The 17,615-nt window shown below is 38.3% G+C and overlaps 1 protein-coding gene across 1 annotated transcript; it reads right to left on the bottom strand.

The window, feature by feature from the left end:
* Positions 1 to 1,821: 1,821 nt before the first annotated feature.
* On the bottom strand, positions 1,822 to 7,677 carry LOC109239413 (beta-glucuronosyltransferase GlcAT14B-like). Its single transcript, XM_019405979.1, has 4 exons — positions 6,966 to 7,677; positions 5,513 to 5,588; positions 5,284 to 5,399; positions 1,822 to 2,624 (listed from the first exon to the last, which is right to left on the bottom strand). Exons 1-4 carry the CDS (start codon positions 7,492 to 7,494, stop codon positions 2,110 to 2,112), a joined length of 1,236 nt encoding a protein of 411 aa, XP_019261524.1. The 5' UTR covers positions 7,495 to 7,677; the 3' UTR covers positions 1,822 to 2,109.
* Positions 7,678 to 17,615: the final 9,938 nt, after the last annotated feature.

Consider the following 17,615-nt stretch of genomic DNA (forward strand, 5'->3'; position numbering starts at 1 on the left):
TTTGATATGATGAGACTAACGATGTATACTGAGGATCTGAGCTTCCTTGCTTCTTTCTCTTTAGCGGGGAGAAGGAGATGAAGATCCCTCTTCTTTTCTGAAAACATGCCTCTGTGTGTGAGTTTTTTTTTTTGCCCACCTTCTTCTTCTTCTCACTTAGTTTAAATACTAGGTATTCTCATTTACCCAACGGTCATTAGCCGTAGCACCTACGTCATTTGACTGTATTACTGGTTGACCTCCTGAAATGCCGTAACATCCAATTCACCGTTCAAGCATTCCGATACACGAGCTCAACCGTGGCCGAGGTACGTGTCGTTATAGTGTTGTATGGATACGACTTCGGCCTAAATGACTTTTTGTCGTTCCTTTTCACGCGATTCTCGTCTGATCAGATTTCGACCCATACAACTACTAGTAAAGTAGTAGATAGAGAAAGGAACAGCAGTGCCAGTTATGAAGAATATGTAACTGTTAAGATGGGGAAGAATGAAGCGGAGCAGAAGAGGGGTATTTTCGAAGGCAGAGCCAGGATTTCAAACTTACGGGTCCAGTAGTTAGTTTCTTTTAAGTTACTGGATTCTAAATTAACAATTTGTACATAATTCAATGGTTTTTAAAGACAAATACAGGGTTTGGATAAAGTTACTGAGTTCAGCCGAACCCGTATTCAAAGGGCTAGTTTCGCCCCCGGGTATTTTTATTCAAATTTTAGTTATTTATTATAACGTGGTTAAACTTTAGATAGTTACATTAAATACTGGCTAGGTATTAAACAGTCTTCTTAAAATGGGCTATTTGTGTATTTCGGCCTTCCAAGAAATGCTAAGGAGCACCTCAGTATACTATCTCGCGAAGTAACAGGGAGCAGGGCGGATCCATTGTATAACATATCAGTTTACGTGAACCTAATAGTTGTTGCCCGATCTCTATAATGTATTAAATAATTTATTATATATCTATAAATATTTGATTTTCAACTCAGTTATTATTGTATATTAATTTAATGTCGTTATAAACAGTAGAAACCATAAATTTCAAATTCTGGATCCGCTTCCGATTGGAAGTCCTATGACTCCTAAGGCAAATTTCAATTCACCAAACCAAGTTTTAATATTTTGTTGTTATGATCAAGTTATTGTCTCACACTTGACATAAAGAGTTCAAATTTGTACCCCGCATTCTTTTCAAGTAACATGCGGGTTACTTCACGAATTTTTGTTGTACACTTTCTAATGAAGGTGTAAAAAGTTAAACGCAACAAAACCCTTCAAATACTAGCTTTTACTTTAAGTAGAACTATAGAAGTTTGATTTCAAGGGGCCTAAGGTTTCATTTTAACAAGACGGAAAAGGCCAAAACTATCCCTGAACTATTAGAATTGGTACAAAATTACATTCCGTCCACCTATTGAGCCAAATTTAACCCTACAATTAAATTTTTTTGCTCAAACCTACCCTTAAAACTAACAGCCTAAAATTAAATTAAAAAAAATATTATAATTGATACAAAATTGTCCTCCGTCCACCTATTAAGCCAAATTTGACCCTACCATTAAATTTTTTGCTCAAACCTACCCTTAAAACTAACAGCCAAAAACTAACTAAAAAAATATTATATTGATACAAAATTGTCCTCCGTCCACCTATTAAGCCAATATTTACCCTACCATTAAATTTTTTGCTCAAACCTACCCTTAAAACTAACAGCCGAAAACTAGTTAAAACATATTACAAATTTTAATGACGTGTCTCATTCCTTATAAATCTGTCAAACCCACCCGTATTAGCTGACCCGCTGGACAAACCCGACCCAAAACAATGGTACTGTAGCATAGCATTATTCATGCCTTTGAAAAATGTACCTCATTCAATAATAGTAACATCTCATCAGCACTTTGGCTAACAAAAATACAAGTATCCTACAAAAACAATACATATCTACTCCTGACTTAACCTTCACAGCAGTATATGTTGGAATATGGTATAGCTGCTCCATCCCCGATTATTAATACATCGCGTTCAAGGGCAGTAAGCAACTGTCGACTAATCTGTTATTCAACTGAGAGACTTTCGCAATAGCAAATCAATTTTGTCACGCGACCAGGAACTAAATGCAGTGTTTTTTGTGAAAATCTTTATCAGATAAAAGATCAGAAATAAGAGTTTTTATTCTCTGTGCACCTGGCCCCGGTCTCAGTGAAGTTATGTTTCTTAATATGTACTGTGAGATGGTAGCATTTGCATCTCCACCTTCAAACCAACTACCAGGAACAAAACCATCAGCTTCGCGTCCCAAGAGCTCAGAATCAATCTTGTCGAGCACTGGCTCGTTCCTTCCAAATTTTCTAGCAAATGATGCATTGCTGTCGACCATGTTCTGGTAATCGTTAAGACTGAGAAAATGTGGATGTTGCTTTGGAGGATTGTCCCAGGATATAAAATGCAGGTCATGACTCGCTGTAGTGTTCATGAACTCCTCTGCATTGCATATGACAGTGTGGAAGTATCCTTCAGGCGTCGAAAGGAAGTTGGCATAGTACATTAAGACTATCCTAGGGAGGTTATCCCACCCCCATAAAAGGTACTCCATAAAGGGGCGAGAGAGCATCATCCAAGCAGAGCCTGAGGAAAAGTGATAACAGCACATTTTTAAAATCTTTGATAGGTTATATTTGTTGATTTTTCATTGTACAGAAACATAATTTTACATTGTTAATATCATAGACGTGAGACAAAGAGCATTATTGAAACTGTGATCATACCATCAACAATAATAACAAACCCAGTATAATCCCATAAGTGAGATCTGGGGAGGGTAATATATACGCAGACTTACCCCTACCTTGTAAAGGTAGAGAGGTTGTTTCTGATGGTCCCTCGGCTCAAGAAGAAACAGTGATATACAGGAGCCAAGAAAGAGGGAATTTGAGCTATGACAACGTTTGTTATGACGGTGGTATCTGTGAGCGTTACTGTGTTAAAACACAAAATCAGGAAAAACAAAACTGTTAGAAGAATTAAAGAAATATGGTAAAATAGTAGAGTTTAAGAAATATTCCGAGTCCACAATTTGCTTGTGTGTCCTTAAGGAATTTTAACCCCCTCACACGTTGCCAAGGTAATGGATTAAATCCTCCCAGGATAAAACGGAATAAACCTTCCTGCAACAGTGGCAATACAAACTGCAGGATACCAACGAACTTAAAGAACGGAGCAAAATCACACTTACGAATTTGAGAGAGAGAGACTGCGAATTAGAATGCAGTATATTCAGAAAGAAAGAAGATCTGGAGTGTTTTTCGTATATAAAAAATGGAGCCTTGCCTCAGAATTTATAGGCAATTATATGTCTGGAAAAGGTGCCTTTTCAGAAGAATACGCTGTCTGCCGCGGTTCTACCGCGGTCGCGGCAGAACCGCGGTCAGAGGGGCCTTCTGAACCTGCCTGCCGCGGTTCTACCGCAGGATTCTGGCGTATTTTCAACAGTGATTTGGCATTTAATTAATTATTAAATAATTAAATAAATTTTGTCCAAAAATAATCTTATCGATCGATCATTTGACAAATCCAAATCCAAATCCAAATCCAAATCCAAAGCCAAAGCCGAAGCCGAGCGACGACGACGGCGCGAGGGTTCATTCTCTTAAACTCCTATTAAGAGCTTTAAGAAGTGATTCTATATATAAGCAGACAAATGTGGTTGTCCCTCACCAATGAGGGACATAGTGCAAGACAAAAGTTCACTTCTTCAAATTTTCAATTTCCCTCCATTTCCAATTCACACTTCTTCTACTTTAAAGCCCAATAGCTTAAAGTCCAACAATCCCCCACATGAATGGGAATGGCTATATCAAGAAAGATCATAGATGAAAGTTGTATCAAGAAAGACAACCACATTCGATCGATCATTTGACAAATCTAAAGCCGAAGCCGAGCCGAGCGACGACGGCGCGAGGGTTCATTCTCTTCAACTCCTTTTAAGAGCTTTAAGAAGTGATTCTATATATAAGCACACAACTGTGGTTGTCCCTCACCAATGAGGGACAAAGTGCAAGACAAAAGTTCACTTCTTCAAATTTTCAATTTCCCTCCATTTTATTTCCCTCCATTTCCAATTCACACTTCTTCTACTTTAAAGCCCAATGTCTAACAGTATCCGGACCAGCTTGCGCGTATCTCGACTATTCTTCCGGGTACGTGCTAGCTCCCACCAGCACATGTACCTTGTAGCTCTACCTACTAAGGCTTAGGCAGATGGGAAGAAACCCCAAGTGCTTTTTGTCTCCATTAGATTTGAACCTGATACCTAATGGTTCTCCACCTACTTCATTAACCACTCGGCCACACTCTTGGATGCAAAAAGGTGGAAGTGAAAAAAGAGGGAATTTGACCTATGACAACTTATTTAATGTTAGAAACTTTATGTAAGTGCAATAGAACGGTGCTAGCTCGAAATGAGTTTCTCTGTTGCTGCCACAATGATGCAGTATACATTTTGATATTCAAGAAGAAAAGGAAATGGTTGTTTGGTGTGTCTTTGCTTTCTTCTTATTATTTTTCAGAAGGCCTTCTCACAAACCCTTGCTAAGTAGCCAAGTACTAGGAAACAGAGGCAAACATTTGAGAGTGTCTACATACCAAGATCTCCTTTTAATTCATACAAATTTTCTGTGCAGTCATCTTTGTATAGTTTTGCCAAATGCTTACAATGTTTCATCAGCTCAGGTCTGATATCCTTCCCAATTTTGATGCCTCAGATATTCCGAACGATCATATGCTTTAGGTTATAACAAAATATAATTCACTACAAAATGTTTTGAGATCTTAGTGTAATACGGGATAAGTCATACTCGAACTAAGAACTAAGCGGCAATAACAGTTAAATGCATAAGATGCACAAATTAAACAGACGTCTAATTCTCAGACAGTAGTAGGAAGATAAGTGAGGTGAACCTGGTTTTGGAGTTTTAACTTAATCTAAAAATTCTTGGTATCAACATGTGCAGATACTCTACAAAGAAAAATAGTAAGAAGAAAGCAAAGACACTCCAAAGACATGAATAACTTGTGGAGATCTTACGACAGGATTAGCTGAAAACACGCCGAAACCAACCATAGAATATTTTACAGGTGCTTTATTGGAGGTTTTAGATGAGTTAATATGGACTTTGAGACCCGAATCGACAATTAAGGAGGCAAAGGAACAAGGCAGCTAAAAAGAGCTTGATCACTTCCTTTTACGTCCACCAGTAATTGACTCAGAAATGAACAAAATCCTCACCTGTGAATAGTTTAAATGCTGTCGGCATACTTCTTTTCTGTGGGATCCAGAAGACGTCTGATTTATTCAGGCTGTACAACCCTGGATCGATTATTACAGGCCTGGCTCTGTGGTATCTACAAGCAGAAATATAAAATTTAGTAAGATAAACCAGCTTCCTCTATCTCATTTAATTCTAAGCACCAAAGATATGATTTATTAATTGATCAAATGAATGCGAGCCACATACTCCTTCCATCCAATGTCACTTGTATGCTCAATAAAATTAAGTTCTCTTGGCACGGTTGAAAAAGTATGAAGTAAATCTGTCAAACACAATATCAAGGCACAACATCATTAGAAATAGGGTAATCGATGAACCAGTTCACGTGATAAAGAGTTATGCTAAAAATATTTCACAACAATCCCCTGGACACAAAGGTGCTCCCCCAACACACCCCACCCCCACCCCCACCCCCACCCCACCCCCCAAAAAAAGAGGAATCAATTAAATGTACAATGAAGCACACCTCGATTCCATAATAGAAGGGCGGCTATATGAATTGCAGCCATTAAGCTCTATTTATTTTTAGGCTCATCTCATTCCAATACTATATATTTTGCTTTTTATGGCAAATTGGGATTCTCTAAAGTCTCACACTTATATCTACACGAACACACAAGTCTTTTCTCAATGAACCAGTTCATGCACTTATATTACATGGAAGCTGCTTAAAACAACTTCAAACTCGTATTAAACTTGGATACAACAAATTTACTAATTTATTTTTCCAGATGATAGGATTAGCATAGTATTCTAAAACTGTTGCATAACAATCCCCTGGACAGAAAGTGCCCCCATCCCTAAACCAAACCAAAAAAAAAAAAACAGTCTATGTATTAGTCATAAACACCTCAATTCCAAACTAGCCGGGCAGTACATGAATATTCTATATCCAATAGTTTCTATTTAGGCTCATCTCCAACACTGGGAAAAACAAAAGGCAGCAGGTGCACTAAGTTCTGGTTATGTGCGGAGTTTGGGGAAGGGTCGGACCACATTGGATCTTATGTATGAAGCTTTACCTCGCATTTCTGCAAGATGCCGTTTCAGCAACAACTTTTACCGCTGCGTCAAGGCTCTCATTCCAATACTAAAATATTATTTTTGTAACGCAAATTGGGATTCTCTAAAATCTCACACTTATATTTAGACAAGCATACAGGTCTTTTGTCAAATTCAAAGGGCTCCTGCATTAGAGTAACAACAACTAAGTCTTAATTGAAACTAGTTAGCATCATTTGCAAGCAGGAGTGGAGCTAGAGTATTAACTACGGGTTCGGACGAACCCAACAGCTTTTCTTTAGACCCTAAATTTGTATTAGGAAATCCATTAGATATGTCTAAATATTTAATTGTTAACCCAGTAAGTAAAACAAGCAATGGATTCGGTGGCAAGTTCAGAACCCATAATTTCAAATCCTGGCCCCCCTCTACCTACATGAAACTAAAAGAAAGGAAGCAATAGCAAGCACCACATTTACCTAATCTGAAAACCAAAAATCTCAACAAATGATTGAAAGGAAAACTAAAATATTAAACAAACAATGACAACTAGCTCAGAAAAGGATATTCACTAGCAAACACAAAGGAAAGAACAAGGACCAAAAATGATTTCAAGAAAATAGTTTTAACCACATACCATCTTGAGTCACCAAAGGATAATCAGAAGCACTAAGATTAATAAACCAATCCCACTCACCACCTTCCTTAAGCAAAATAGCAGCAGCATGAAGTGTATTACTAACCATAGTAGGACCTCTATAAGTAACCAAATTAGATCTCACAATTACTCTCACGTTCCCAACTTTAACAAATAAAGGCTCATTTTTAACAAAGTTAACTAACTCTAATCTCTCATCAACTGGTGCTTCAAGGTCTAAATGAACTACATATTGATTCAATGGATGGTACAATGCTTTTAATGTTCTCTTTAAACTAACCCCATCTCCACTTGAACCAGATATCAAATAAGCTAATCTGGGTATTGTTGAAATAGGCCTAGTTTGAGATGTATGTAGCTTTGATTCAACAAAGATTGGAACTTTAGCTTTATTGGGTGATTTTTGAAATGGGGTTTTAGTAGAAATGAAAATGATTAGGAAAATGGAGATTAAAATGGCAAAAACTAGAGGTAGCATCCATTTTGTTTTCTTTATAGTAAGTTCCATTTTCTTGATCTACTATTTCCAAGATTCTTTTTTTTCTTTGGATTTATGTATTCTTGGAAAATAGTAGTACTACCATTCTTGAGCTTTGTTCTTTTGCTCTTATGACTTGAAAATCTAGTGTGTGTGTGTGTGTGTTTTCACTGAAAGTTTGGAGAGGTGTAAAAGATTAGTGTAAGTATAAGAAATCTTGCTTAATTCTCTAAACATGGTGTTAAATGGAGGTAAGTGGACCCCACCACCAAGACAAGTGTAATGAACTGAATAATCTATCTTTTTCTTAGGGAATACTTTTTTCTATAATGTTTCAAAAATATTCCATTGAAAGAAACATTTAAGAACAGTTTAAGTTATATACATTAGCATTACCTTAATGATGGAATGATAAGTATTTTTTCGTTCTTATATTTTGAGTTCGAGCTTTAAAATAAAGTCAATTTTAGTTGGGAGCTTTACTTCCAAAGTGATACTTTGTGGTACGAATCCACAATATGTAAATATTGGACGCTAGGTAAAAAAACAAAAAAAAAAGGTTATATATGCCATAGTATAAAGAATTTTTATATTATTATGTCATTTAAAGAATATATACAAATAAGTCTCCTTAAAATGGTAATACATAATCTAGAAAAAAGATTACCTGCTACAATAAATAAATATAATTTGATGGTGTAAAAAGTTACTACGAGTATAGAATTGACAAGTAGGAATTCATTATTTTCTAGTGAAAGAATATCTTAATCCCTTTATTAGGAGGGTACAAGATATCGAGCGGAAAATAATAATAATTAACTTAAATAATTATTTATTCAACCATTTAAACTAAATACTAAATGTCTATTTATATATAATATTTGTACATTGTACTATTATTTATGTATTAATTATATATATTAGTTGGAAAAACAGCTAATGAATTTGGCGGATTATTTATGTGGAAAAAAAAAAAAAGAAGTTAAAAGGACTTTGTGCTAAAAGGTAATGATATCATCAACCATCAGAAGATTGACAGCTTTTTCACGCGCGACCCCACATGGTTCATTTTGTAACCCAATTTTCTCACTTTTAATGGTAATCAAACTATTGCACTACCCATGTCTACTTTCCTTTTAGTTTTGATTAGACCCAATAATAATTGCATTTTCTAGAAAAATTCATGTATGTACGTGATAATAAAAGTAAAGCGATAGTTTGGTATAATAGTGCGATTACCAAGGATATCCAAATGGGATCTCCCATCGGATGAGTTATCCCATCTTCTATATGGATAATTACGTTTGGTACAATAGTAGGATGTCCCATGGGATGAGTTATCCACCTTCTATATGGGATAACTAATCCCATCATTTTAGGGATCGTTTGGTTGGGAAATAAATTATCTCACGGTTAGTTATTTCGGGATAAGTTATACTGGATTAGTTATCCCACCCTCCCATAAGGATTAAAAAAGAGAAATTTTCAGAAACCACTATTGTTTAATGGTTATTAACTTCCTATAGCTACCATATAAATAATTACTTCCTATAGCTACTATTTAGTTGTTACGGTAGTGTATTCGCTGTATTCGCACTACTATATTCATGAATACAGTAGCAAAAGTCGCCTAAAAATAGGGAGTTACAGTTGTACGCGACTTATTCACATGTATTCGCGCCATGTATTTATGAATACAGTAACCGCAATCACCTTAAAAATAGGTCTATCCAGTTGTCTAATAACGGAAATAGGATCAATTAGCGTAATGCACTCCTAGTATAGGATCATTTTTTGATAAATTTTGGGTATTTAAATAATAGCCCACTTTTACCTATTTTTCGGACCTAAACTACCCAGACCTCGGTCCAATAACCCCAAAACCCAATCCCAGGCAACCTTGCCTAGTCCAAAACCGACCCAGACCCCTTAAACCACAGTTGTTGATCAAAAATGATCAATGGCTCACAACCCTCAACCCCTCTTCTCTTATAACCTAACCCTCTAAACCCTAGAGACCATTGCCTCTGACTAGCCGCCCTCAAACGCTCCTCCCCCACCAAAAACCCTAATCGTCGCCCTCTCCAAATCTTCTTCTAATCCCGCCTACAATGGGATTTTCCTCTTATTTACTTACCATATTTGCGTGTTACCGCTACTGGTTGATTCTCCATGGTATCACCTAGTACTTGCCTAAATATGGCAAGTACTACCTCTCTGCTTCTGTCCGAATGAGTCCTATTTCTTGAATCTGTACTGTATTTCGCTACACGCGTTTGATTCTGTATTATGTAAGTCCGATTTCGTTTGGATTTCTGTGATTTACACTTTCCCAAAAAAACTAGGACTTTCCGGGTTTCTCTCTTAAATCGATTTCAAATTGACTTGCATGTTTTCTTTCCTTGTTTATTGTTTATTTTACTTTGTTTCCTTATATGTTTGCCCAATTTTTGACTACTATATAAACCTCCTTATTTTCCCTTCTGGGACAGTTTTGGAAATCGATCCTTTACTAAAATTTGAGGTTTTGCTATTCTCTTGCTTGCTATTCTGTACTAGCCAGCTGAAAGCCAAGGCCATTAACATCTTAAACTCGTTCCTAGTGCGAGCAATGCCCTGAGTTCATCGAAGCTCTTGGGAACTTTGACGCATTATGGATTATGGGTTTTCTGTGGAAAATTATTCTTTATTGTTTTTCGCTTAACTGGTGAGTTACTAGACTTTGCAATTTCATTCCTAAACATCTATGGTTTGTACATGTTTTCATTCCTGAAGTTAGTCAACTCAATATGTTTTCCTGGGCTGCGTTTGTGTGTAATTCTGTTTACTTCTATAGGTCTCTTTAGCTTTAGTTTCAAGCATGCCTGGTTCTATTGAATTATGACTAGTCAATGTGTTAAAATTACTACTGTTTAGGGCTCTTTCTGTGTTTAATTTAGTCTTTTGTTTGAATATGCCTTACTTGCATAATTTGCACTTCTTTTAGTCGACTAGTGGATTGAGTGCAAAGCATGAACGTATACACTCATTGTATGGTAAACCTATTCTAGATTTCTGTGGTAGTTTGCTTATCTAACATGCTTTGACCCTGCTCTCTATTTGCATGCCGTTTAGCATATTTAACCCCCATCCTTGTTCACCAGTAATGGTAATCTGCTTTTCTCATGTCTAAATGTTGTCATATTACTTATACTCAGCATAATCTGAACTTTCTTAGGGTAATCAGTCTACTGCGTGTGGTATGCTTCACTGTGATTTGCACTATGTGATCTCTTATCTCCTAAGACTGGTTCCGTACCCTGTAGCATCTTAACATGTTTAATTTTGGATCACTTCAACATGAGTCTAACTATTGTGGTTGTATGTTGTTTCTGCTTTTTGTGTTTAGATAGTACCTTAACTCTATAGAGATTTCCCTTTTTTTACTTGAATGAACTTTTTACTAAGTCCTGTGTATATTGGAATGCTCTTTAATGCTGCCTAAAAATCTGTTCTAAGCTTGTTTCATGCCATTCTGGTTTTCTAAAAGATAAACACTATATTTGATAACTAGGACCTTACTCTTATGCTAACATGTCTTCAATATGTTTAGGTTCATTTGCTATTCTCTCCTTCCTGTAATTGCCAATATACTTATCCCTCTATTATGTCCAAGTACTAATTAATGTGGAATCAGATTGGACTTAAAATTCAAACCCTTAAATGTCAACTAGTGCAACCTATGTTTGGAAACCTGTTTCTTCTCCTAATTCCTATGATGACTGTTTATATGGTACTTTGACTATGTGAACCTGGCTTGAATTTGCTGGTCTACTTGACCAGTTGTGCTGTATGATTATTCTAGGAATTTCTGTCCATCCTCCATACCTGTTACTTTGGTATTCTGAATTCCTATTATTAGCCGGCTGAAAGCCAAGGCTACCTAGGTTCTTTGTTGGCCCCCTAGTGTGAGCATTGCTCAGGGTCCATTTGAGGACCTTGTGAACTCTGATACACTAGGGTTTGGCCTTAGTCATTCCTCTAACCCCCAAACTATCCCTAATGCTCTACTTCCCTATCATGTGCTGTGTTTTATGCTGGTTGTTCCAGATGATGCAATATTTGATGTTATAGCTCATTAAAAGGGGTCTGAACTCCCCTATGGGGTTAGATTAGATGGAGGAGGACTGCGAACGTCCGTCCCATGAAGCGCCAGGGAACCATGCATTCCTCCCGGGCTGGGCTCTGAGAATCCCTGCCCACCACTCTCCCTGTAGGTCGAGCCTCCTTTTCAGTCGCCCTCTACATCGTTATTTTTTCCATAGATATCTAATTTATCTTGCCCCCTGATCCGCGTAGACCAAGGGCGAACACTCATCGTTTACGACCTGTGATCGTATGGTTCTTTGTTGAAGGCCTATGTCTGCTATGCCAGAAGTTTTGAAGGCCCAGTAAGGCTGGGTACTTAGTTATTCTCTTTGGGCCTACTATAGGCCTGTATATTGCCATATAATATTACTACTGTATTATTAATTTGGGTCTGTAATAACAATCCTTGTATAAACGATTGGGGTGCTAGTAAAAAGGGATGGGGTAAATTCTAATATTATCATGCGATGGGTAGATGACATGCCTATAGGATTGAATGATGCTTTTGCCATATGTGGTCCATTCTCTATGAACACTGTAGAAAGCATGCTATCGGGAAAACACACACACTTGCACTATTTGTTTATTAGTAAAGCATGAGCTTAAATATTTCAATATCTTTGTTGCTATGTGTTATTAGAGAACCATGCCTGTAGGAAATATCATTGAACCTTCTATTAATTCATATTACTGCATCATATGCAATAGATGCCATGCCTACTTTCACTAGTTTATGTTCCATTAGTTTTCACCTAGAAATCATGTCTATAGGAACTTAATTAACCGATCATCTACTTCTCCGCCTAGATAACATGTTTATAGAGATAATGGGTTATAAAAATAAAAAAATTCAATTGTCAATTGCTAGAGATCCTACCTATAGGACTGTCAATCGCTTAATATTATCCCCTTGTCAAGGCTGGAATTCCAGAATTATCTTCATTTGTTTAACTATGATACTACTAGATATCATGCCTATAGGACAATGGCACTTTTCTAAAACTGGTATCTAAACCAGCGTTAACAGTAAATGGTCTATTGCTTCCTCGTCTAAACCACTAAAGGCAGTAATGTTATATATGCGCGTTTGAATCCAGGTCACTTAGAAGTCATGCCTATGGGGAGTTAAATCCTTAATCTCAAACTGCCTAACATGAAAATCTACTTCGCGTGCATTTGTTGTCTAATTGTGGAGGCTAATTTGAGCTTTTAACTACCTATATGTGAAGTCCAACATGTTTTGTATGTCGCCTAGTTTTGACATTTTGTGAGCAGCCTAAGTCAAGTCTAGAACCACCAAAAGTAGAGGTCCAATGTCTCCTGTACCATAGGTATGGGACGGGTAGTGCACGCCTAAGGCACGATTTAGAATCAACTAGTGCGCTTTAGGTAATAACTTAAAGATAGTAATTGGGTAGCAAGAGATGATAGCTTGTGTCCGCTGAATAATACGAGTAACACCCCATATTGAGGGAGTTACGAAGTATTATTTATGTTGCACGGGGTGATCCTTTAGGCTAAAAAAATTTAGGACCCCCCCCCCCCCATCTTACTTCCCTTTTACCTTATCAAGTGTTTGTATTCATTTGCTCAAAATCTTTTATAATAATAAAATTCCCAAACTTTGTGCTCTCTCTCTCTTTATTTATTTGGCAAATTCATATAATTCAAGTTTGCCGGGACCCACAGTTGTGGACCTCGAAGAGTGCCTAACACCTTCTCTTTGAGGTAATTTCGAGCCCTTACCCGATCTTTGGTGACACAAACTAATTGAACTTGAGTCATTTGCAAATAGGTGCCCTAACGCACCTTAAAAGTTGTTAGGTGGCGACTCTTCACTTTTAACCCTTCCTTTAAAAGAGTTGTCACGTGTCGAAACCCGATTTCGCGAGAAAAAGGGGCGGGACAGCATGGCGACTCTGCTGGGGATATATTTAGGCTCTTACCATAGAAAATTTGGCTTACATGAACTAGTCTTCTCTGATAAACGTATTTCTTTTATTTACTGCTACATGCACAAACCGCTCCTATTTTTCCTCTTATTTATCTAATTCATCGTTGCATGCACATCCCTCCCCTATTCTCCCTTCATTTGAATCTGTGGTATATGCGAATCCCTTCCCTTCTCCACCCTTCCTTGCTTAAATTGGTTGTAGCATGCATATACCTCTCCTATTCACCCTTATTTGCTATAATTGTTCTTCATTCGTTTAAAGATCTCTACATCATGCATCTCCCATCCCTACTCCCTTGCTTGCTTTATTACCTTCTCATATATCCCGCAAACTAACTTTTTTCCTTTGTCTTTCTTTTATATTCTTTAGATTTTACCTTAATATTGTATTTACCTCTTTCTACATATTTATTATGCAAATACTTGACAATGTGTTATTTATTTTTGCATAAAGCATGCTCCACATCATATTCTACTCGTGCCCAATTAATACCATAGTGGTGCTTGATGAGTGTCCGCGCTCTTCCGAAATCACCCTTTAAATTTGGAAAGGCTTATTTGTGGTAAAACTAGTCGATCAGCGGTGCAGTCGACGATTCCGTGCCTTTCCCTGTCAAGTTGTCCACTTGAGAGTACTGGTATAGGCCATTCTAGAAACCTTACCCCAATACCAAATGTACATGCATCATGTTAAACCTAGTACAGATTGTAACGTTTTCAACGTGATATCCCGCTAAGATAAGCCTTGTCCAAAGTCCAACGGGATTTCCACAATCCCAATGGACACTATCACGTTATGTGCATTACTTGGAGAAAATATGCCAATATATTGATCATTAGTGTGTAAATAGTCGAATCTGGAGGGGAAAGGCTAACACTATTTGTTTGCAGAAAATGAAGCACAAAGTCCCCAAGTTCGGCATGGTCCAAAACATCCCACCTTTGCTGCTGGATTGGTGGAAAAATCTCGCACCTTGCGACAAGAATCACGTAAGAAGGGTCCTGGGTAATTTGCCATCTCTGTTAGACATCCGACCAAACAGAGCATTGATCGAGGCTGCTACTATGATTTGGGATAAAAAGAGGGTTGTCTTCCACTTCGGTGACATAGAGATGACTCCTCTCTTGGAGGAAATAGGAGGTTTCGCTAATCTGCCATGGGATAGTCCCGGATTACTGGTACCAGAGAATCGCACCCCTCGCAGTTTTCTGAAAATGTTAGGTTTCAAGAAAAATGATGAACTGCTTTATTTGAAGAAGCCGTACATTCCATTTGAATTTCTGTATGAACGATATGGGCATAGCAAGTCATACCGCCTTTATCATGATGAACTCGCCATTACTTCCTTGGGTTGGATGCACCGTCGAGTCTACGTGTTCATTGTATGCTTCTTGGGGTTGCTGATATTTCCAATGAAAGGGGAAAGATCCATACTCGTCTAGCCATGGTCGCTAGGACCTTAATGGAAGGCATTGAGGGACAAACCTACACTATCGTCCCCATGATCTTGGCTGAAATGTAGCGCGTTCTAGATCGGTGCAAGCAGGGGTTTGGGCACTTTGAGGGTTGTAATCTACTACTGCAAGTTTGGTTACTAGAACATTTTCAAAGAGGAGAGTATCGCCAGGAGATCCTGCGTCGACCATTGAATGACCACATAGCTTACCATCACCCAAAGAGAATGACATTTATCCCAGACATGTTTGCACAACCTGGAAATGATGTGAGTTGGGTACGCTTCTTCAGCAATCTGACGGACGAGCAGGTAAATTGGATGTTCGAATGGTTTCCTAGCAATCAGTTCATCATCAGGTCAAGATAGACTACTCATCTAGTACTGATCAAATTGAGGGGAATTTATCCTTATGCTCCCATAAGGGTAATGAGACAAGCGGGAAGAAAACAGGTTATACCTCGGGTTTCCAACATAGTCCAGTACAAAGCAGATTTCAAAGGGGGCGTTATACAATTCAAGTTCGAGGCACAACATATGTGGAATCAGAAGGTCATTCTAGAAAAGGATACTATTGAGCCGGATAGATATCATGCCGGTCATGTGTACTTCTACCCATCATGGCTAGTGGATGAAATATCCGGAGACGTCAAGCTGGGAATTAATCTGAAAAACACGATCATAGATAACGCTGTTGAAGCACAAGTTAAGTACAGGAGGTTACGCAAGAGAGTCTTTGAATCTGAAAGTATGCATCTTGAGCAACACAAATTGAATATGAAAGCATTCAACGAATGGAAGGAAATTGCCACCAAGTCAACAGAAAGACTGGAATATCTGGAGCAAGGGTTGATGGAGCTTGAAGGGAAAATGAGGAAAAGGATTGCAGGCTGTCAAAACATGGATGACAATGAAGGAGGGCTCCTAGCAAAGGCTTATCTACTGCTGGATATGCGCGAGTTGGGGAATCTGATCGATGGAGTCAAAAGAGCCAAGCACGGGGAAGGTCCTTCTGAGACAGAATAGATTAGGAGAATGTTATTTTACTGCTTTCTAGTTTAGTTTAGATTCGTTTTTAATAAGGCACATGCCATTAGTAACTCTCTTATTATTATCCTTTTAGCAAAAATTTGATTTATTTTCACATTAATGGAATGACGCAATTATTGGCATCAATTTTCTCCAAGTCTATGTATCGCTAGGCCTACCTCGGGCACAATGAGGTCCCCAAAATTAGGACGCGAATTTATAATTCAGCAATACGTGTTTAAATAATACAAACATCCTTTTAATACTCCTTACTGACTTGGTTACCTTTTGTTTTTTTTCTTTTTGATTATTCCCATTCCCCAAGGTTGGTTCGTGCATACTCGCATCATCAGCATATCATACCAGATCCCGAGGTCCTCAACCTCCTCCTCCTCCAAGTGATCCCAAGAACAAAGGAAAAACCAAAATGGATGACATGAGCGGTATCAGGAAAGATAATGCTACTCACGCATAGAATGTCGAAACATCGGATTGTCGAAGTACTCCGGCACAGAACGACTTGATCTTAAGGTTAGAACAGAAGATACTGGAGTTACAAGGGGAACTTGAGAAGGTCCGGAATTTGGCAAACCTTTCCCTTACCCTGAACGTCCCCGACATTAACCAACAAAACGCCCAAAAACCCAGCACCTCCCCAAAACACACAAAACCAAAATCCGCAAAATCCTCCCGCACCTCATCAATACACCACACCTCCTCGAAATCCTAATCATCCACCAGTACCTACCCCTCCACAACACCACCACCATACAACTCAATATCCACAAACCACCACCTATCACACTCCTCAAAATGCACCACAATCTACCCCTGATCCCCAAGACTCAACCAACGACCACCACTATGACCAGATTCCTGGAGTCCACCAAAGCAATCTCATATACGTGGAAACCTTACCCCACACCCCATAACAGACCTTATACATACCCGAATCCACCGAGAAGGTCCTGCTCATCAAGAACATGGCGGAAGAACTCAAGAAACTTACTAGCAGAGTTCAAAGTGTCGAAGGAGGTAAAGGTATTAGGGGTTTGAATTATGAAGATTTGTGTATTCAGCCGGACGTAGAAGTGCTGGAGGGTTACAAACCTCCTATGTTCGAAATGTTTGACGGGACTGGTGATCCGAAGGTACATTTGAGAATGTATTGTGATAAGCTTGTAGGGGTTGGCAAGGATGAAAGAATCCGCATGAAGCTGTTAGTGATAAGCCTCACCGGAGACGCCCTGTCTTGGTACATCAGTCAGAACCCAAAGTAATGGGTTAATTAGGTGAGCATGGCGTCTGATTTTATGGATCGGTTCAGGTTTAATACGGAAAACGGGCCAGACGTTTTCTACATTCGGAATCTTAAGAAAAAGCCAACGGAAACTTTCCGCGAGTACGTTTGGTGGAGGTCTGAAGCTGCGAAAGTAAGGCCAGCACTGGAAGAAGAACAGATTAATAAGTTCTTTGTCCGAACTCAAGATCCGCAGTACTACGAGAGACTAAGGTTATTGAAAACCATAAATTTTCTAACATCATCAAATTGGGAGAAAGAATAGAAGAGGGGATTAAGAGTGGAA

This window comes from Nicotiana attenuata, unplaced genomic scaffold, assembly GCF_001879085.1.
Source record: "Nicotiana attenuata strain UT unplaced genomic scaffold, NIATTr2, whole genome shotgun sequence".
Classification (NCBI taxonomy): Eukaryota; Viridiplantae; Streptophyta; class Magnoliopsida; order Solanales; family Solanaceae; genus Nicotiana; species Nicotiana attenuata.